Below are 24,075 nucleotides of genomic sequence, written 5' to 3' on the forward strand. Positions count from 1 at the left end.
GATGTTATTGGAAAGAGACTAACCCACATGCGGCAAGCAACAAATATTGAATATTTATCTTCCCGAAATCGAGCAAATTAAATAGACAGGCGAGCTTCGTTGTGAGATATTACGATTTCTATGTGATATAAAAAGTTTTAAAACGTTAAGCGAGCGACCGCTTCTCTGAAAAAAGCCTTTTGTTGACATACAGAAAAAGCGAACACACATACATACATACATTTTCGCTTTTATATATATATAGCTGATAGGTTATGAAAAGGAAGGGTTGTAAATTTGGCTTGAATTCAGGGGTATCAAAACCAAAGCAAAATATGATGAAAGTAAAAATAAAATAGATAAACCCCATAATTTATTATACCATATCTGTTCACACTGAAACACTTATCACAATAGTCTCTGGATCTATATTAAAAAACCTTGTTAAACTTTGTCACATATTTACATTCTATGGAGGTCAGGTGCGAACGAACACCCCATAATTTTATTATACCATTTTCCCTCAAACTGAAACAATTATCAAAGTATACTTACGCAGATAGATATGAAAAGTCTTTATTAAAGTTTGTGCCTATTTCCATTCTATGGAGGCCAGGCATAAACGCAGACCACACAATTTTATTATACCATCCCTATTTAAGTTAAAACATACTTATCAAAGTATTCTTATGTACATCTATATCAAAAACACTTGTAAATGTTTTTTTAATTTTTTATTTCCATACTTTGTGGACCAGGCGCGAACGCAGACCCCACAATTTTAATGAATCATCATTATGCCAGATCAAACATACCCATTCCTGTCTCTCGATACATCTTCTATCATTATATGTAATCAATTTTTAAAATAGTCAACCATATAGGAGCCTATTCGTGACCACACACACATTCAACTTTATATTATAGATATTAGTATAGGCTGTATATATACATATATTAGTATAGGCTGTATATATGTAAATATATTTTTTTCGTATAAGCTGTGTATGAGATATATCTATATATCTATAAAAGTGAACGTGTCTGTCTGTCTGTGTGTCTGTCTGTCTGTGTACATTTCCCTACTCAATAACTCTGTCAATTTTTAGTCTATAGACTCGAAATTTGAAATACCGGGTACTGAGATTTGGGAAAATCGATGTGACGGGTGTCAGCCAGAAATTTGGCTGTTAAGGGGTCAAATTTCAACGATTTGACCTTTAAGAACTCTACCAAACTCCTCCGACAATTTTGGGTCTAGACACTTGAAATTTTAGATGTAGGTTCCTTGAACCTGGATCTAACTTAATAAAGTGATTTGAGCCCGAAACAATAAATTTTAAGGGGTCATAATAGGGGTCAAAGTTTTAAAAAATTAACCTTTTTTTTTTTTTTTTTTTTTTTTTTTTTTTTGCTTTTTTTTGCACAGTATACACCTCCAAACACCCGAGCAAGGGGTCAAAGTTCAACGATTTGACCTTTGAGAATTCTACCAAACTCCTCCGCCAATTGTGGGTCTAAACACTTGAAATTTTAGATATAGGTTCCTTGGACATGGATATAACTTAATAACTTGATTTGAGTCCAAAACAAATGTTAAGGGGACATAATAGGGGTCAAAGTTTAAAAAAATTGACCGCTTTTTCTTTTTCTTTTTTTTTTCTCAACATACACCTCCAAACACCCGGGCAACGCCGGGCTGAAATGCTAGTATATATATATATATATATATATATATATATATACTTAGTGTAAGCTGCATATATTTATATATATTTAGTATCATCCGTATATATATCTTTTTGCATAAATGTTTCGATATAAACTAGATATGCATATATGTTTTAGTATAACCTTCATGTATTATAAGTATTAACTATATATATATACATTTGGGATTAACTGGATGTGTATATCTTGACTTTAGTATTATATATACGTGTGTGTGTCTTAGTTTTAGCATTAATTATATATAATATATATGTTTTAGTTTTCGTATTTACCATATATATCTTATCTTTAGTATATTTTATGGTATTGTTTTATGCTTTAGCATTTACTATATATTCGTGATAGCTTTAGCATGTATTATGTAGATATATATCATTGCAATATTATGAAGAACACGCCCACACACACGTGTGTGTGTGTATATATATATATATATATATATATATATATATAGGGATGGAAATATTGTAGCTTTCGTGTGAATACTATATATCCTAGATTTAGATATATGTATTATAGTTTTACATGGTAGTTAAAACATACCTATCACAGCATTATGTACATCTATATCAAAAACATTTGTAAACTTTAATTTTTAAATTTTTTATTTCCATACTTTGGGGAGCAGGCGCATACGCAGACCCCACAAATATAATGAATCATCATTATGCCAAATCAAACATACCCATTCCTGTGTTTCGATACATCTTATTATATGTGATCAGTTTTCTATAATAGTCAACCATATAGGAGCCTATTCGTGACCAGACACACACACACACACACGTTCAGCTTTATATATATATATATATATATATATATATATATATATATATATATATAATGTGTGTGGGTGTATGATATATAATCATTGGGTTAATGTAAGAAATATGCACGTATAATAATACTTGGTCTTAGTATTAGATGCGCATATATGGACATGTAAGACATAGATATGACTTTAGTATGAAACGCCTGTATATATAGTCATGTCTTTAATGCATATATCTTGTGTGTGTGTGTGTGTGTGTGTGTGTGTGTGTGCGTGCCTTAAATGTATATAACCATGTCTTTGGGTAAGACAAAAATATGACCTTAGTATGACACTATGGCCATGACCTTAGTATTACATATATACAGCCAATCTTTAGTATGAAATGCTAATATACATAATGACTTTATTATGACATATATATAGCATATATTTTGTGTGTGTGTGTGTGTATATATACACACACACACACACACATATTATGTCTTTAGTGTGAGACATGTATAGTGTGTTTTGTGTCTATATGCAAACGAGTTGGACCGACTTCTTCCAAAGGAGGAAGTTTCAGAGGAATATTAAGTTCACCAGCGAATGTCTTTATAGCCTGTCTTCAGAGATGAACACACATATGTATCTAGTATATATGTAATAATCATTAGTATCATATTTTATTTTGATCATCATATAGTTTTTGGTACAAACTCTTTAAATCATATCATTAGTATGACCGAAATCTATTATAGTTTTATTTCATCCTTAATATTGATTCGAACGAGCTCTACTCTTTCTATATTCATTGATATTTTGTCATTTTGTGTTCTTTATTTCTTTGTCTATTTGATAGTTAAAATTTCATTGTATTCGAACATCTAAGTTCATATTTCAGTGTTAATACTTCATTATACATAACACATTGCATCTTTCCTGTTTCCCTTATGAAAATCTATAAAAGGAAATGACATTAATGAAAGTCTATTTTTAATTGCTTTAAATATTATTTATGGTTGAAAAGAATCTACTTACTGGATTAAAAATAAAGACAATGACTTTGCCAGTTGTAATCGATTTCAGAAACGAGCAACTGCCTTCGTTTGCCCTTCATCGACTTGAACTAACACTTCTTACTCTCTTCTATGCATCTGTCCTCTTTTAATCGTTTTCATACACTTGATGGGGGTGGGGGTGGGGGTCATAATTGTCTTATTGAGATCCGCAAAATTCTCATTTCACAAAACATCCTTAATTGTTTTCTCCATAATATCTTGTAAAGATGCCTTCTGACCTTCCAATGACCTTTAACAAAATCCTAGCGTTCTTTTCCATATTTCAGATTTGTTTTCTATTTAAAGTTTTAAACTTATTTTCGCAAGGTTAGAATTGATTTTTTATCTCCCCCCCCCTCACCTCTCGAATCCTTTTATTGAATTCAGTCCAATAAATTACTAATGCATTGCCAAATATTATATGACATGGAAAGATTGGAAAAATTAGGATTAACTACTTTACTCGAGAGAAGAATGCGAGACTGTTTAATTTAAATTTTAAAACTAAATCTCATTTCTAACTGTATATATTTTTCCTTTCCAAAAGGTTATTATGATGGGAAATTTCAAATTCTGGCGAGCAGTTTTAAAAAGGTTTGAATTAAGGTAGTTTAAAAGAGCAAAAAGTATAAATCCTGCTTTTAAATTTGGACCTTCCAAAAAAAAAAACCAACTTTATTTTAGTTACTAAACAACGAATTAAGTCCATCTATTCCGATCATACAATATCGGGGGGGGGGGGTCTCCACTATTTCGTATTATAATGATGATACGAGTTGGCGAAGAGACTGCCTATAAATGTTGGAGTCCGTGCAGGTTTTTTTTTTTTTTTTTTTTTACGTTCACATTAAACTAATCTCATCTTTACTACGCCCAAACCTAACCTCTTAGATTTTGTGCTCTCCTTCAACATTTCTAAAAGTCGAATGAAGATCTCGAAACCAACTGCTGCATTCTTTAACCTTGACCCAGCCCCACCCTGTATCTTAGAATAACCTTCAGTCAAATTATTATTATTTTTTTTTATTTATTTATATATTTTGTCGTTCGATTTCTCTTTCTTGTCGGTTACATTATTGTGATTAGACTGATACGCTTTTTCAAGTTGGTTTTGTTGTGACATCTGGGATTATTAAGCAAGTTAATACAGGCAGAAGTCAATAATCATGTCGACATTCGATAGTTTTCACTGTGCCCTTTCTCTGCAAAAATACAATACACACTCTACATAATTCGTCGAAGAACGAGTTCTCATTGCAACAATTCAGAATGATTTCCCGTATTTTAACTTAAATGTTACAGAATTTAACAAAAATAAAATAACTTTATTTTCTCCGTCGCTTTCTTACACACACACACCGGTTTCCATCCATATATATATATATATATATATATATATATATATATATATATATATATATATAATATATATAAATTCTCAAAGAAAGTAACTCGAACAGCTGTTTCGTCAATTCACGAGTCTTCATTATAGCTAAACATAACGAGCTCATCAACACCGACATTCGAAAACATTGACTTGTAACAATTCTCGTTGTTAACCATAATAATAATGATTACCCTCTCTTTATTTCTCCCGCACCTTGTTAGCTAATTTTCAAATTTAAGCTTGTCGCTTATTCAACAGGATGTTGTCTGGGCTGCAACGGGTATAAAAATATAATAACCTCCACCATGGCGCAACTTCGAAAGAGGGGGGGGGGGTCTTTAGTTCTCTCTAACCCTGCACAATTTCAAGGTGTATAAACTGTTAGCGACGCCGTTTTATGTAATGTAGGTCAGTAATGGAGTTGCTATGTCTTTTTTGTATTTTCTTTTTTTTTTTTCCTTTTTTTTTTTTTTTTCCACTGTTGCTGTTGTCGTTGCCACGAGATACGATTTTTAATTTAATACTTGCTTGTCTCCGGTTTTTAGTCATTCATCTTCCCTCTAAATATCCCCTCCATTTTATGACATTCAGCGCTTCTGTCGACCTTGTGCAGTTGCAGTTCTCTCTACCTTACCTACGACGAGACTAATAAAGCAGTATTTTTCTCCATCTTTCTCTTTTGGCTAAACTGCATGCCCCCCCCCCACCCCACATCGTCTCTCCAACACAACAATCCTTTAATTTCATTTGTCCTTCAAAGTTATGCAACCTGGAGACCGAGGACTGGTAATTATTTTGACCTGTTTTGTTGAATTAAGAATAAAATCTATTTTTATTTCCCTCTAAGTGCGTTTGCCTGTGGGAAAAGGAAAACTGGTTACCTCAGCTTACCAGCTGACTACTATATCGTCTATTTTCGATCATTCTATTCGCATGGTTGAAACTCACTCTCTCTCTCTCTCTCTCTCTCTCTCTCTCTCTCTCTCTCTCTCTCTCTCCTACCTATTTTAAATTAAAATTTAATTATATATTTTATTTAAATCATAAATACTTTCATAGAGTTAATTGAAAAGAATTGCTACTTAATAAGAATATTTCTGATGATCCATTTTTTTTTTTTTTTTTTTTTTTTTTTTTTTTGCTGGGCTGTTGTATAAGACGGATGGGTATACCCCTTATTTTTACCTAATGCCGACCTTGAAAATGATTGCTAAATGGTTTTGCCTCTCTCCAATTATCTAATAAGTTTTCATTTATTTATTTTTTTTTTTTTCAAAATTCATATCTTATTTGATTTTCAAGAGCAATTTATTCTCAAAATAATTTATATCCTTCCTTTTAGTTAGGTAAGTGCAAAATGTATAAACATTTTGACTTCCTCTCTTCGCTTAAAAATTTACCAAAATTCAAATCAACTAATTTTAATTAAGTTTTAAATTATCACAGAATATGAGATCATTATTTTTATTTTAATCTTAGTGAAAATGTATTATTTGTGTAAACAAAAAAAACACCTTTTATTAAAGTTAGTTTTAAGTACTAAAGAACATGCTTGAATTTATTTTTGCCTCTTTATCAGAATAAATCATTTTTTGTTTTAGAAACATTATGGAAAAAGCCCCTAAAAAATTGAAGAACAATTAATTTCTCGAACTAACGATATCATTGAGTTAAGCATTGATTATTCAATATTTTCAGAAAAAAAAATTATTGTAAGAAATATTTTATGATTTAATGACATTTCTTGTGGAAATTTCAACGATCATATTAAAATATTTCCCTTGTCTGCATGAATGTGTAAACATCAGCGTAAGAAATCTTTTTTATAATCTCGAAAATAAAAAAATAAAATTTTTAGACGACCAGAGAGAGTCCCTAAGAAAAAAAATAATTAAAAAATGAGATTATTTTTGCTAACAATTAATTTGAACAAGTGTGGATGGGCAATAATTGCAAAAAAAAAAAAAAAAAAAAAAAAAAAACAGGATTTGCATCCCACCTGTCGTATTCTACTTAATTATTAATAAATAATTTGTTTTAGGACTGTAGACATTTTACAAAAGATTTTATTTTAAATTTTAAGGAAAAATATTGATAAAAATAAAATCTAATTAACTAATTAAATTCTAATTAAATCTGATTAACTTTAAGCTATAATCTTTAACACACAATCAAATAATAATCTGAAACTTATAAAAAAAATTATGATAGGGCCCCATCGTTTGAAAGCTGGCTTATCAGTTTTCACCATTAAATTACATACCTACCTTTTGTTCTCCATCTCATTCTATTTAATATTTCGACATTTTCCATTTGTTAAACATTCTCTTAGTTGCTTTCTTGTAACATCCTAATCACTTTATCGTGTGTGTTATTTTCAAATTTCCACTAAAAATGTGTACAAATTTATTTTTTTCTGTCCTTTTGACAAAAGATGCCAATGTGATTTTATGATTTGTCAATTAGACTTGTTCTTTTTATTCTATGAACTGTCATTTCTATCTGACCGTTTGCAGCATTCTTATTTCTATTTTAATGCTGATAGTTTTTAAGCTTTAGTTTTCTCCTAGATTTTAGATATTTTTCAACTAAGACGATCACAAGTACTTGGTTTACATGCCCTTATTGACTTTGTTCTTCGAAACTGATCCAGATGACACTTATTGATTATTTGCCCCCCCCCCTCTAGACTATTGTTGCTGCTTCCACTCTTTAAAATGGCTGCTATAACAATCACCTTTTCTCGAAGAAAAGGCTAGTAGCACCTCCTCATCAAAACCCCTTTTTCTTCTGTTCTATTCTAATCTATTTTAATCTTTTTATTTATCTAAAAATGACTTAAAAAATAAAATTACTTTTCATCACAATGCTTTCACATAATATTCTAATTGCTTATTAATTACATAATTCCATCTTATGATAGTGTCTTTCTTTTTCTAAAATTGACATGCACGGAATTTCTTTAAAAGACATGAGGTTGTCACGAGGGCACTCCAAAGACTGTCATCCAGTCAAAGTACATTGCATAACAATTTGCATTCAATTACTGTAAATAAAAAAATTAATTTATTAAAAAAAATATTTAAAGTCGCTTTTTGTGCAGCCGAATCTGATTTTAGTCCCAACCCAACCACCTTAAGCAATGATACATCATTGCTTAACTCATGACCTTTGCTTAACTAGTTTCACAAGGATTAACCTTTAGTTTTTGGTGCATGTTTTCATTGGGTCAAGCATATAAATTGCGTGACCACCATTGAATTTAGTTTTTATTCAATCAATATAAACATTAATGAGGATGGGAGGGGTACAATATTGCATTGGATGTGTGCAAATTATTGCAACGTTCAAACGCTTCACTTCTTACTGTAGTTTACTGTCACTTGATTTCTGTTCCACTGAATTTGATGCAGCAATGCAGAGGAAGCTGTTTGCTGCAGTAATGGCGGCCACCAATGCCTGCTGCCGCTGTTTCTATGAAAAGTCTTTTCATCGATAATTCTTAAACTGATGACGCTGCTGCTGGGAAGCAATCAATAACTTTATCATTATCAGGCCGAGCAGCCATTGCAAATACGAGTGCTGTTTCCTTTCATGTCATGCTGCCGATTTCACTTCGCAGTCGGAAATGATTTCCCAATTATTTAGATGACTGAATAAACCCCTATTACTGTGTCTGTGTCGGAAATATATTTTCACTGAAAAAAAAAACTGCATTGCAGCAAGGACATGCCTGCAAGGACATTAAATGATAATTTGGATAGGTTTATGTGACCTTGGTGGTTGACTGCTGTACTCTGATGGTTTAACCACTAAGCTCACACTCTGCCTCATTACATGTTGGATTCAGTTTATTTTATTAATCATTTCTAATAAAAAGATAAAAAATTCACTCGACCTTTAAATACATTTTTCTTTATCTCTCTCTCTCTCTCTCTCTTTAGGGGTAGATCATAAAAATATTTTGTGCTTGAATTTAACTTTCTAAATAACCATCTAAAATTTTCAATGTTAAATAAAATTACTTTATTTTTTTTATGTATTATGTGGAGTAGGCAAGAGGAGAGACTGATCATCACCATACACTGATGGACTGCAAATTTACATCTACATAAGCTCTCTATTGACATTGAGCATCTTAACCTATAAATATAGAAACAAAAATACATTTCATGACAGAGCATATTGCTTAATCTAAATTAACTATTATTTTATAAATACATTCTAATCAAGTATCTGATTAATATTTTCATAGCAAAGCCCTGGGGCGCGGAGTTCTGCCAGTGGCCGCGTCTCAGCCCTGTGGCGTGTAGACCTGCTAGTGGCCGCGTATCTGCCCTGTGGCGCGTAGACCTGCCATTGGGCGCGTCTCTGCCCTGTGGCACGTAGACCTGCCAGTGGCCACATCTCTGCCGTGTGGCACATAGACCTGCCAGTGGCCACGTCTCTGCCCTGTGGCGCGTAGACCTGCAAGTGGTCACGTCTCTGCCAGTGGCCGCGTCTCTGCCCTGTGGCGCGTAGACCTGCCAGTGGCCGCGTCTCTGCCCTGTGGCGCGTAGACCTGCCAGTGGCCGCGTCTCTGCCCTGTGGCGCGTAGACCTGCCAGTGGCCGCGTCTCTGCCCTGTGGCGCGTAGACCTGCCAGTGGCCGCGTCTCTGCCCTGTGGCGCGTAGACCTGCCAGTGGCCGCGTCTCTGCCCTGTGGCGCGTAGACCTGCCAGTGGCCGCGTCTCTGCCCTGTGGCGCGTAGACCTGTGTTTGGCAGTTTTCTTAGATAGGTTTTGTATCAGAATGTCTTTGATAAATATCTATAATCAAAAAAATCTGATGAAAGATGTAACAGGCGATTTTTGACTAAAGTTAACACCTGTATACAGTCAAACATCACAAGTGCATTTGAGAAGTTTTATTACCACTCAAGCAAAAAGGCCCGGCATATAAAATGAACAGTTGGTTCTTTGATATGACAGGGGCGCGTTAGAAATGAATGTTTCTATTTAGAGCACAACTGAACCATGATACTTTACTTTTGCATTATAAACTTTAATTCAAGTGATTATTTAAAAATAATTATATAAAATCTATACTCCTATAAATTTGGGTTATTTTGTGTATTAATATTCATATTAAAAACTCTTTTCTATTTATTTAAAAAGAAAATATAACTTTGTTATATACGGGTTGTGGAATTGCATTCATCTGCAAAAGATCTAGCTAATTTGCATATTCTTTTAAACATTCGTTTTAATTAATTCCCTATTAGTTTTTTCGGTTTTCTTATGGGATGATCGTCTTTAGTTGATTACTAGTGGGGGGCCCGGGTGTTTGGGGTGGGGGGTTAGTAGGCAGGCGTCAGGCTTGAACTCGTGACGCGAAGGCAGAAAAGAAAGTGAAAGAAAAGCTGAGATCTTACCGCTACGCTACAACACGAGAAGAAGTGAAAGGCGTTCAAATTTATCGATGTCAATCAAAAAGTTGACTTGCTAAGTGACCAAGTGTATGCAGGCACAGAAATGAACGTTGGCTGAAAGCCAGTTCAGCTTTCCACCGTTTCCAGGGGAACTTTCAAATGAATAGCAATTGTCTGATATGGAGGGTTTTCCCAACAGTGATCAAAGCTAATTGCTTTTAAGACGCTCCTGGCAGGAAAGCCAGGTGGCCTACTTTGCTTACAAAAAAGACAGAATTTTTTAAAAGTCAATCAAAATAAATGTAGAGGCGACATCTGTTCGCAAATCCTAGATATTATAATCTAGGAAGTCTAAGGAAAGAACCCCCACCCCCACCCGAAAAAAGCCTTTCTTGAACATACAAAAATGAGTTATTATTTTATAAAAATTATTTTTTTTTTTAACTTCAAATCATTACTAGGGCTGTGACAACAGAATATTCTTTTCATTCTTTTGACTCTCGGGTATATATCCGACACAGTTAGACACACTTAATTAACCGAGAACCACATCAATCTATATAAAAACATAAAATATTAACGTATATATAATAAAGAGTCAAAACAATGAAAAGAATATGCTGTTGTCACAGCCCTAATCATTACTATATATTGGGTCGAATATAATATAATGATAAATACAAAATCTGCATTAATCAAAATATCATATTTAAACATATTTTACTGCTAGTTGTTAATAAATAGTACCCTTCATTGATATCATGTATCTCCCCTCCCCCTATTCTTCCATGTATGAAAGCACAAGTTTTAGCATACACATTATACTGAAATGACAACACAGATCTCTTACTTTACTGACTTGAGTTGTTTTATTTTTTCCATCATTTTTCTTAGGACATTTTTAAATGATATTCTGATTTTCTCCTTTTTGAACAAGTCTCCATTCGCAAACTGTCCTGCTCTCTCCTGCAACTGATCATTTTCTTGAACAATTTGAACAACAAACTTATTTTCAATTTTTCTTTAATTTATTTCATATTTTTCTAACATTTCTTGAAATTTTTTTTTTCCAGGCTCCGAGGGCTGACAGCTATCGATATGCTGTCACGCCAGGAGGCCAGAAGAAGAAGAAGAAGGGGGAGGATTTGGATGAGCTCAAACAGGAGCTGGATATGGTAAGTCATCCCCCCTTTTATTATTCTCATAATGTTCAGAATGAATTTCGCATCATAAACTATGTTTCTCAGCCCTTTTTTTTTTTGTTGGACAGCCTTATTAGCAATTTAGCTTTTTGCATAAGTGATAATTAACTTGGCAAACTACATTTGAAGTAGGAAAGACTGACCACAATTTTACATAAAAATTATCCAGAACGTATTACTTCCAGCAAGTTATAATTCTGTAATAAAAATATCAATTCTAGTTTAACTTAAAACTAATTTAATTTTGGGATATCTATGTCAAAGTTGTTGAAAAGATGAAAATCACACTGTTGATGATAACTGTTCCTCATAGTCTAGCTACTTGACTCATATTGTAGTACTGCATCTTGTATGCGTTTGAAAAGTTTGGTTATTATCAAATTTTGATGGTATTTCAATTTGCAATATTTCCAAATTTGATGTGTGGATCTGATGCTTTTGATAACAGTAATGACCGTGCGAAATTTTAGTCTGATCAGATAACTTTTGATTTATCAACCTTTCTATGGTCTAACTTTGGAATACTTCATATAATATGAATAAGTGAAGCCCAGATAAGACTTTGGTCTATCTGTACATTGTCAGACAGAGGTAGGTAGTCTGATTACTAATGTTCTTACTTTCTGGCTATTATTAAATTATATGATAAAAATAAAGATGGGCAATTCATTAGTGCATAAATATAGTTTATGGCAAAAAATAATATAAAAAATAAAAAAAAATTTGTAAAAGTGATTTTAATAAAATAGATGTAATTGATTTTACTAATTAATTTTTTTTTTATTTAAAAACAAAAATTGTAAATATTTAAAAAAAAAAAAATATTCTTAAAATAAAAAAAAATTTCTATATAAAGTGAAAATAAATTCGCAATCAGTGATAAAATATATATAAATAAATAAATAAAATTATATAACTGTATTTTTTTTTAATGTTGCAACTGAATGAGAAAATTCAAAAGTTTTGAAAAATATAGTAAATTAAAGAAATAAGATGAAATAGATAAATAGATTGAGAATTTTCTATAGATTCATTCGAAGGCGTTTATCGATTTATTGACTTGATCTGATAACTGGGTTGTTGGCTTCATTTTAAAGGCTTTGATTTTAGCTAATCAAAACTGGTACATACAAAAAATCTCTTATTAAATGAAATTTGTTTTTAATAAGTGACTGAGAGGACTTCTAAATGTTAGCAGTGTCCCTCCTCCCTTCTGAAATTACACCAAAATATCAATAGGATTAAATATGTAATCGATAAAATCGATTAGAAGTAAAACCTTTCATTTTAAACATAAAAACTGTCTCTATTTAGTATATAAGATAAACTGAATATTTTTTATGTTTTCTCTTATGTAAGTAGAACATTAAATGCAAAAAAAATCAGTTTGAATGTTGTGAAAAGAAAAACATGTGGTAAATATTGATAATCAAATATAATTTGAATCTAAATTTTAAAACTTAGTAATGTAATTTATAAAAAAATATTCAACTTTAAATTAGCTACTGATGAATGGCAAAAGAAAAAGCTATACAAAATTTTGAGTTGAATCTCTACTATAAATAGTATGACAGATTCTCATGTTTCTTCTAGATAGACTTACATATTTTTGTTTAAATATTTATTGAAATCAACAAATGTAATAGCATAAAATTTTATTTAAACACAATTTTTCTTAAAAAAATTAGTTCTTATATGATGCATTTCGGTTTGAATAATCAAGTCAGCCATTTTAACTTTTTATTAATAGTTGAAAAGGAAAATTTGGTGACCCTTCAAAGTTTTAGTGAAATTTGGAAATCATTTGGCTTAAAAATGCTTTGTGTATTATAAGATTAAGTTTTAGAAGCTATTTATATTCAATAATTTTCTGAATAGATTCAAACATTACCGAAATGAAAGTTGTGATATTAATAATAAAGACAATAATAATAAATAACGATTTAATGACTGAACAAACGTAGCTTTTAAAATCCTATTTAAAAACAATAAAAATTGATTAAAACAAACAAAATAGTTTAAAAGAAATAGGAATAAGAGAAAAATTATAGCAAAGATTCCCAGGCAATGCCGGGTAGATGTAGTTAGTATATCTAATAAGGGTATTTGTGTTTATTTTTAGTAATTTTGTGTGTGATTTTCTTTTCACTACCATTCTAAAGGTCAGTTGAAAGATGGTGGCAAACAAAATAATTAAAAAGTAGCCTTGTAATTTTTATCTTGCTGCATAACCAAGAGACAGTTTGCTTCTTTTTTAATGCTGTTTTAAGATTCTTTGCAAAAACAGCACTAAAGATATAAACTTATATAATCATGCCACTTTTTATGGGCAATCCAATGTTGATATTTTGTATTTCAAATTTTACAGTAATATAGGGGATGGTCTGTGTTTATAATGGGAATTCATAAACACCAAAGACAATCTTTTTTCTTCAGGTTGTTTAACATTGCCTCATCATAAAATATGCATAAATATTATATTTTAATTTGTGCACATTTCATATTTATTATTATTATAGAGCCAATTTGCTATTGAGTATTCTCCAATATATAGTAATGATTTCAAAAATTATTTAAAACAAATACGACTTGGCTGTCATCTGCTAAAATCAAAACCCAAACATTTAGCACTGCAACCTTAGTTATTTGTTACTACCATCTGAGCTACTGACATGGATACAGAATGTTCAAAATTAAGTGACTTTAATCTATGAATGTTTAATTTTGCACATGTGCAAAAGTAACAGCATGTTTTGTTAGACTTACTCCCACCTAGATCAACTATTTTTTTTTTTTGCAATTTTGACCCTCTTAGCAGCTATTTTTACAGGCTAAAAACTGAAGGCCAAAAATTCAGAGAACTTCCGCACACACAGACCAGGTCATATATATGTATATATATATGTATGTATATATATATATATGTATATATATATATGTATATATATATATATGTATGTATATATATATGCATTTGCTAGAACTTTTATTTTGCTGTGCAGTTATGCACAATGTAGAAAATAGAACTAAGAATAGTTAAATGAATCCAATCCAAAAAATTAATTGTTTTTGAAAGTATATGCAAGTTTGTTAATCTTTTCGAAGTCTCTTGCATATCCATGACTGAGTATATTAAGTCTGTTTTGATAATTTTTGAATAGAAAAAATAGGCTTTTAATATCAATGTAAGTGCAACCAAAAAACTTTATAGGTATATGATGAAAATATGGACTTCAGGGGCAAGATCATCATTCATTCTTGATTAACACTGCATTGCGGCTCTATAGTCTCCAAAGAAACAAGGCAGTGTACATTGGACAGGACGAAACGCAACTCTACAAAAAAGCATTACAGAACAGGCATACTACAATCCAAAGTGTTTCTTCATCCATGTTTAATTTGTCAAGCTGAAGAATGAAAAGACCAATGATGATGACATTTCTTTTCAAAATCCACAAAAAATGATGGCAGAGATTGCCTCACAGTTTTCTTGAGAAACTTAACCAATGTATGACTTGGTTACAAGAAACCATTCAAGTTTTTTAATTACTTAATGGAAATAATACTCCACGTACTCTCTCCATCCGTAACTGATCCCCTCACTCTGTTCTTTAATCTATCTCTTCAAGCTGATAACGTCTCTGAAAACTAGCAAACAGTGACTATTTGTCCCATCTTCAAGAAGGGAGACAAAGATTATCTAGTCAATTACAGGCCAGTCTCATTTCTGTCACCTGCAAAGTCTTTGAAACTCTTTTAATGTCAGTCATAATGTCTCATCTCTTAATCACAGTATCACTCTCAAGTCCAACACTGCTTTATACCAAAGAGATCCTGCCTAACAAATCTATTGACTTTGGAGGAGTGGGTCACTAAATGATGATGATGTAGCAGACATTCTTCTTTGACTTTATTAAAGCCTTTCAATGAATCCTAGACCTCTGCTCCAGGCCTATGACTTCCAAATACACATGGTGAGGTGGATCAAAGCCTTTCTTTCTGGCTGTACCTTTTGGGTACAAGTCGATGTTTCTCTTTCTGGTGTTTCTAATAGAATTAATGATGTTCATCCCAAGGTCATTTCCTGTTTCTGGTGTTTGTCAATTATTTGCCAGAGAGTATCTTTCAAAAAGTCTCTCTTTAGAAGTGACTTTGAAGATCTCCATATATATAATGGTAAAAAATATGGAATTTGACTCACAATATCAACAAATTAAATCATTTCAGAGTTGGTTCTTCACTCAACGTACAACTTGATTTTGAACGGACATCAACGACTTGGATGTTATGGTATATTCCTCTTTTACTCCCACTATCTAATGCGTTTAAGCCCAAAATAAAGCTGGTGGTGTGCTTTTTCATTTACCACTCCTTTGCCACCATCACAGCTAAGATCTTACCACTATATGTATCATCCATTCTACTACATAGCATGCAATCGTCATCTCCCTAATTTGTTTGGGATATCCAATATCTGAAACAGGTTTAGAGACTTGAAACACAGATGGTCCATGGACTCCAGAAAGTCCTATGAAAAACAATTCAAGGCTCTCAACCTGTACTTGCTGAAGTGTAAATGGCTACACGGAGATCTTATCCTTGCCTTTAACATCATGTGTGACAAGTACATGCCTTGTAACATTCACAACATACAAGCCTTACATAGATGGCATTATGGAAACTCAATAGCTATACTTAAGACAATTTCACTTTAATCATTGGAAGGTTTTTTTAGTTTGAGCACTGTACAATGAAATAGGCTGTAAGAAGCTGTCATCAACCTGCGGACAACTAAACGGTTCAAGGTCGCACTGGATGCATCATGACTGTTGACTTTTGAATACTTGTACTTGTAGTAGCTATTATCCTGGTTGGATCTAACTTCCTCCTGAGCACAGAATTCAATCTCTATCGCAGTTCAGTTTTGAACTTTGGATAATTACCCTCAACCTCTTGAGCTATGGAGGATATGTGGGTATGCGTTTCTGGCATGAAACATTAACCAAAATTTAAATAAACTATTTGAGGAGGTTTTTTTTTAATCCCAGCCTCTAAGTCATGTAAGTTGTTTTATTGTCACTTTCATCTTGTTAAAAGATGGTATTCTCTGTCCTTATTTCTGCTTTCTGGAAGTGATGATATCTATTATATCCAGGTTTAACATTCAGATTGCGTATAGATTTAAACATCTCTCCTTTTACATGACTTGTTGTACTTTGCTATTTTTGCCAATAAATTAGATTGGATGTGTATGTGTGTAATTTAGTATCATAGGAGAAATAGCCAAAATACTCAATGCTTATTTATACAAGAGCATATATATTTTATTTAAATTGACACTATATGTTAGTTTGATCTTTAGTTTCATAAAAACTTGTCTCACAGAGTTAAAAAGGCTTCCATGTTATATCTTTACCTTTGCAGGCAGTTTCCAGTGGTTTTATGAAACTACATGTAATAATGGAAGATCAAACCAATGTATAGTATCAGTTTAAATAAAAAACATATGAGGTAGATGGAGCAATCCATATATGAAAAAGAAACTCTGTTGAAAAGCTTGTGACTAAAGTGGTTCTCAACCATCATGGCTTGTCACTGAGTTATCATTGAGGTTTAGAGTTTAGTACTTATGTTGTACAAGTGTATGTTTCTATAATCAAACTATCTCTGCAATATCATCAGTCACTCTAAACATACATGTCCTATGATGATGGAGGAGTTTTGAAGTGTACACAAATCTCAAAAGACCACTTCATAAATGCAGTGGAAAGTGTGTTTTAATTTTAGTGATACTACAAACACTCCAGCTTATATCTAAGAAGTTATGAGCAAGTAAGGAACTACTGGAGAAATGTAATGAGAAAGCAACCATCTGTAAAATTGCAAAGGATCATCTAATATAAATTTAACAAAATCTGTTTTTACAACTGCATGGCAAGATAAGGATCAGATTATGGTATCACTTAGTTTTGGTGCCTCCAGAATAAATTGTAGTCTTGATGGGATGAAAATCTCAACCAAACTGACGATATACCAAACACTAATACTGCAGTATAACTTTTGCTAAGATCTTCACACACTAAGTCTTTGACATGCACTGCATCCTAAGCATCAACTTCTCCAACCACACCATACATCACTGGCATCACAGAGATTCTTCTGAAAAGATTTTGCTGATTTGGTCACCTTATTCGGCATCCTGTAGAGGAATTCACCCAAAAGTTGGTAGCTTAGAAGTCAGTAAAGCACATGGCAGCCAGCTGAAAATCTGGATTAAAATGATGAAAATAGATGTGGAACTGGTAGCTGGCCCCACCATTTTGGTATTTGTTATTGGAACCGAGAATGGCTGAAGTATGAAATTTAGTCGAATTCTTTAAATTAGACTGCTGAGGGCATTGCAGCCAACAAATCAACATTTGGTTCTGTCTAGCCAGAATTAAGAATTTTGTTTTTACATATAAAAACAATTCCATTTAATTTCATAGATTACATATTCTATCCAACCTGATAATTATTTAATAGGTGTTGGATAATCTTGTTTGCTGATTGGCTGATGAAATCAATACGTTGGTTACTTGTAAATGGTATAAATTTTTTCTTACTTAAGCCATTTTCTAAATATTTAAAAATAATTATTTTTAATTTATAACTTCTGAAAGCTATTTTTATTCAAATTAAACAATTATGTTTAGAAGTATGAACTCAGAGACAAATATATTTTTCTTTAATATTTGACCTGAAATATTTTTTTAAATATAGCTAACTTTGTTGTTTCCACTACATAACTGTTAAACCAAAGCATTGTTTACTAAGCCACAACCCTAAATAACAAAAATACATTGTAGATGTAACTTCCCTAGATCTAAAACCAGGCATAAGTATATAGCACATTTAATACCAAAAAACATTTCTTCAAAGCATCTTCAGTGATCTATTATTGAGAAGTACTGCTGATATCACGATAATTATTGCACAACGTTTATCACCTTTGTCATATCTTGGCCAATAATTGATGTATTTTCAAATACATTAATTAAAGGATCTTTATCCGTATATGGCTCACTTGAAGTAGCATTACAAGTTGATTTTTTTTCTTTTTAAATAGTTACTTTATCAACTTGCATGAAAAGAGCTATGTAAAAGATGCTTAACCGTTTGCATTATGCAAATACCATCAGTAGTTCAAGATGATGATGTAGCAGACATTGACTTTATTAAAGCCTTTCAATGAATCCTAGACCTCTGCTCCAGGCCTGTGACTTCCAAATACACATGGTGAGGTGGATCAAAGCCTTTCTTTTTGGCTGTACCTTTTGGGTACAAGTCGATGTTTCTCTAAATATTAGAAACAAAAAAGATGAAATTAAAAGTACAATTACATATTTTATTATTTTATGAATGAAACAGATATTTAAACGAAAAAAGACGTTATCTATATATTTTTTCATATCGTAAAGTTTTCCGATATATATAAAAAATATAAAAAGGTGAAGAAATGGTTATTATCATTATTGTTGTTGTTATTTAGATATCCTCAGTTAAAAAAAAAAAAAAAAACTGGTTTGTTTTACAGATTCGAAAAAATGGTCTCGACAATGAGTTAAAAATTTTAAAAATTATACAAAATACTATTAGAAACCCACCCAATACATGTCACAAGGACATTTATTTGTCGGGTTTCTAACAGTATTTTGTATATTTTTAAGTCCTTGTCAAGATTTCAAAGACATGAGATACCACGTGGTTATTTTTCTTGTGCTTGTGTAACGTTCAACACTATTTACTTTTCAAAATAAATGAACATTTTACATTAACTAAATACACTAAAAACTTATCCAACTAGGTAGAAGAGTAACTTGCCTTTGATAATATTTATTTGGTTGCTTATGCACTTATGTTACCGTGCTATTTTTTCAAATAGTATTTTCCAGTTAAATTAAAGTTTCACAATATCTTTTTTTTTTTTTTTTTTTTTTTTAATTCAATTGTTAGGTGAAAGTACAGAATAGTTAACAAAACACCCTTCCCTCCTCATGTTAAGAATGGGTTTCTAAATGTTATTATTTCAGCATGGTAGCATAAGTACACAAGTACCTTTTCATTTGTTATATATTTGTTTTGCTTACCACTAAAAAACAATTCTACCTGAAGTACAAGTAAGAAGTTATAAATACCATAACAGAAACGCATGTACTAAACGCGTTTAAAAAAAAAACAAAATAGTTTTGGCTCGATATTATTTGGGAATAAAATTTTAAAAACTTGAAAATAATTTTTTTTAAATTGACAAACTCAGAATAAAAAATGAGTCTAGTAAAACAAAAGCAGAAAAAGTTTTCTATAACGAAACTAATTACGCTGACTGCAGGCAGCTCAGCGCTGGTCAGCACATTAAGTACATAGTGAGCAGTTTTCCCATTAAGTGGATTTGAATTTACATAAAAGATAACATTTTAAAGAAATTTCCGTACAATTAATAATTATCAAATATTTACATATTATACATGAAAATAATTCTGAAACTATCATCTATATGAAAATAGATGATATATACCGATTTATCTTATCAATTTTGAAATATTCTTGTCAACTTTGCTCAGTCATAACTTTGCTTCCTGTGGTCATAAAAATATAAATCAAAGTCCAGTAGAGATGGACTTATGTTTATATAACCTGTAAAATTTCAGCCATATCCAATCAAATTTGACCTCACACATGTGTATCCAAACACAACGTATGAAATGTAAACATTGAAAAAACAGTTTCCCTTTTTGCTGTCATCATTTTGTACCGTTTTTTCATTTTTAACTTGGAGCATAAAAACATTGAACACATAAAAGAAAAATAAATTAGCATCATTGGAATGCTTATTCTATTTTCTTTCCATCAATGTAATTGTTTTAAAAACTGACCAACAAATAAAAAGGATATGACTTGTTGAAGCATATTAGGTATGTAATATTGCGATGTCCATGTACATACAGCATGTGCTTGTAATGCTACTTGAAGAAGCCTCCTTTAGTCGTATCTAGGCGAGATTTGGAGCATGCAACTATAACTGTGCCTTTTAAGATACACCTGAACATCAGTTTGTTCCGGGCAATCAGTTAGTCATTGGTATTGCATGTTATATGTTTGGTGTCTTAATTGCACTTCCAGTCCATGAAATTGCAATCAGTGAAATCTTGGAAGTTCTCAGATAGCCACTTGATTTTCTCAGAGGTGTGACATGGAGCCAAGTCATGACTTTTCTAAAGTAAATAGGTCTGTGCAACTTAGCATGACATCATACATTTTGGTACGAGTCATATTGAAAAGTCAGACTGTCAATAATGAATAACAGCTTTTGTAAAAATGTATCAGAAAACATTAAAAATTGCAATAGAAAAGAATCTCAATCCTGTTGATATTGAAACTGATCTTTATTCAATATTAATTTAAAAAAAAAAGAATTACTTTTTAAGTTGTGGGTAACTACTGAAATACAGAAAAGATGTGCAATGTCAGAACAGATACTACACTTTAAATTATTTGTGAAAAAATATAAAAATACAATTTAAATTTAAAGAAGTAAGGATCTAAAATTATGAATACATGAACCAGCTGTAAACAAATTAAAGCAAATGATAAATGATTTTATGTTCTGAAAGTGAAAATCTATTCAAAAATAATTTTATTGTTCATTTTGTTTTGTTTAAATTATCTTTTTTGGAAATAAAATTCCTTTTAAAGACTTTTAAATGTTTTTTAACACCGAACATATTTGAATTGTTTTAGAATTTTATTTCACAAAAATAACTTTTTTGCCCAAAAAGTAAATTTTTAACATTCTTTTTACATAAAAAGAAACAGAATTTCTTGTCAATAATTTATTGCTAAAAAAATAGACAAATGTTGTGTATATGTGGACAAAAAAATTTCAATTTTATATACATTAAAAATTAGAATTTTGTATCTGAACAAACAGATTTGTGTAAAAACTATTTCAAGGGAAAACCAACATTTGGTTTTTATTTGGTATTTTCCTGTCAAAACAGATTTGCCACCCATTTTGAATTTTGGTCTAAATAAGTTTTTGTATAGTTTTATCTTCAAATTATCAGTCATCCACCTTGAAAATGACTTGAACAAAGCCATGAGTATCCTTTTTTTTATATCAAACAATTACTAGATTAAAGATGAAATAATTTAGGAGAGAAATACTACCGTCATATGTCTACGTGTAGTGCATAACCGTTCCCTTGAAAACATGTTGTTTATCTGCTCAACACCAACCACTGTCATGTCAGCAAAAAAGTGAGATGCATTGTAATGGCCTTCTCTTTACAAAAGTCACGGACGAGTTCTACTGCCAATGTATGACTTTCCCACAGTCACATATGCTTTCCAGTTGGTGCTTTCCAGACAGCAACTGAATACAGCATATGAATTGAGTCTGGTCCTTTTTCAAAGATGTGTGGCAACATGATGCGATATTTGCTGGAAACACCCAAAGAATATCACTGAAGGAACTTACATTGATCTTCATGCAGACTGTACACGCGCTACCTGATCTTTGCAGGAGTTCTTTTTAGCTGATAACCAGGCCCTCTCTGACTTAAGTGATGTTTGATATCGTTTAGGAGTTGTTTTTTTGTCTTTTTTTTTTTTTTTTTTTTTCCAAAAGGTGATTTACTGCAGTCTTGGCAGAAAGTTGACCTTTGCTATTCGTGTATAATTATGACTGCATCACCTGGTTCTTTCCACACCACCATTTTATTCAGCTTCTTAAATTTTAGTGTGTAAAAATGATGAGAACACGTGCTGTGATTTTCCTACCAGTCACTTCTCCACAAGGTTCTACACAACTTTAAAGGTATTCAACGAGCATTGAGCTGCTGCTAAGTTTTCTCAATTTTTGAATCTGACACAAACCATCATGATCTCTTCTAATATTTCTTTGCTATTCATGGTCTCCAACTCTTCAACCACTGTACAGAAATATCAATCGATTATACTTTACCATTATTAAAATTTCAAAACCATATGAAATAAAAGAAATAAAATATCAAGATATTATTGAATTTATCCCAAATGGTGTTTTTTTTTATATTTATATACATAGCTTATGGGTTACCACTTATCAGAGGCCAGGGATCCATTTGAGGTTAAGAGTTAGAGATTGTTAGTTTGGACAATGATCACTACTAACAAAAGGATTGGAAACTTGATGTTGTAATCCATTGGGAAGTAGCCTTGTGGTATTTTCCTCCGTAGACGAAATGTTCTAAGAAAGGAACTTTATTCATAGAAGTTCCATTTGATTTTTAGTATAGAAAGGAAAGTTCTTTGTTGGTAGGTGAGTTCTTGCTGTGAGGGTTTTGCAGGAGGGACTAAGCTAAGTCTACCATGAACGTATGTAGTAGAGATGCGGCATCTCTTCTGAAATGGGTTAGAAAGAGATTATCCTTCACTAGATTGCAAAGTTTTGTACTTTGCTATGCTAACAAAAGTGTACACAACACCGCTCTATACATGACAGCAATATTCCATCTTATCTAACTCGTATAGAGGTAGAGAATTGCATCAGGATTGAAGTACTTTCTAGAGCAGTAGAATGATCCAGTTTTCCAGCAACCTTAGCAAATATATTTGATGTAATTCTACTTCAGGTCTGGAGTAAAAGTCTTCCATTGGGGCTTATCATAGAAATCTTCCTCAAGAAGAGTGCCATTCATTTCAATTGTTGAGGATCTGAGCATTAATGATGACAAGAGAGAAACTTAGTTTTACAAGCATTAAATGTCTTGTCTTTCTCTCAATCTTGTCCCTCTTTCTCTCCTCTCATTATCATCTTGTCTCTCTGTCTCTGAGATGTTGAATTGATTTGATGGTTCTAATGGTTAGCATGCCATACTTAAAGATAGAGGTAATCAGTTTAAACCTCACTTAAGCATAAATATTTTTATCCTGGTTTTATCCCAAAATCCACTGAAATATCTCAAATGATAATATTAAGTAGATTTTTTGTTTTTCCTTGTTTGTTTGGTTTTTTTTTGGTTTTTTTGTTTTTTTAAGTAATTTACAAAAATTAGAACCCTGGATAATCTAGGTAACTCTGCTAGCTTACATAATAAATTTCAGAACAACATGCATACTAAAATATTTTGACCAGAAATTATTGCAATTACCTTTCTTTATAGAGACTAGTTTAATTCATAAACATTCATTTGCAATTAATTCAACTTGATAATTATCATCTTTTAAAATTATATTTAATTTTCTAAATTAAATGAAATTGAAACTGACCTTATCTATTTCTCTGAACATATTGGTTGAGAGAAGGAGGGATAATTTATGCAAATCAGTTTCTCAAGATATGAAGTTATATTTGAAATTCTAGTAGATATTTATTTTTTCACGTTCACTGTAGTTGTCTGCATAAACAGTTTTGTCACATCACAATAAATATTCCTTATTTGTTATTTGTTTGTTGATACTATTATGCTCTGAATTAAAGTTTGGTATCTATTCTCTCCTTCGTTAGAGGAGTTAAAGTTCTTCAAACAA

General features: G+C 31.6%; 1 protein-coding gene across 1 annotated transcript in view; it reads left to right on the forward strand.

Moving 5' to 3' along the window:
• LOC145248965 (sodium/potassium-transporting ATPase subunit alpha-B-like) overlaps positions 1-24,075 on the forward strand; it is an 85,727-nt gene that overhangs the window by 14,370 nt on the left and 47,282 nt on the right. The window contains exon 2 of the mRNA XM_080110772.1: positions 11,395-11,496. Within this exon, the coding sequence (XP_079966898.1) occupies positions 11,395-11,496 (102 nt within the window). The remainder of the gene's footprint in view (positions 1-11,394; positions 11,497-24,075) is intronic.

Source organism: Euprymna scolopes, chromosome 27 (genome assembly GCF_053919585.1).
Source record: "Euprymna scolopes isolate OS-2025 chromosome 27, ASM5391958v1, whole genome shotgun sequence".
Classification (NCBI taxonomy): Eukaryota; Metazoa; Mollusca; class Cephalopoda; order Sepiida; family Sepiolidae; genus Euprymna; species Euprymna scolopes.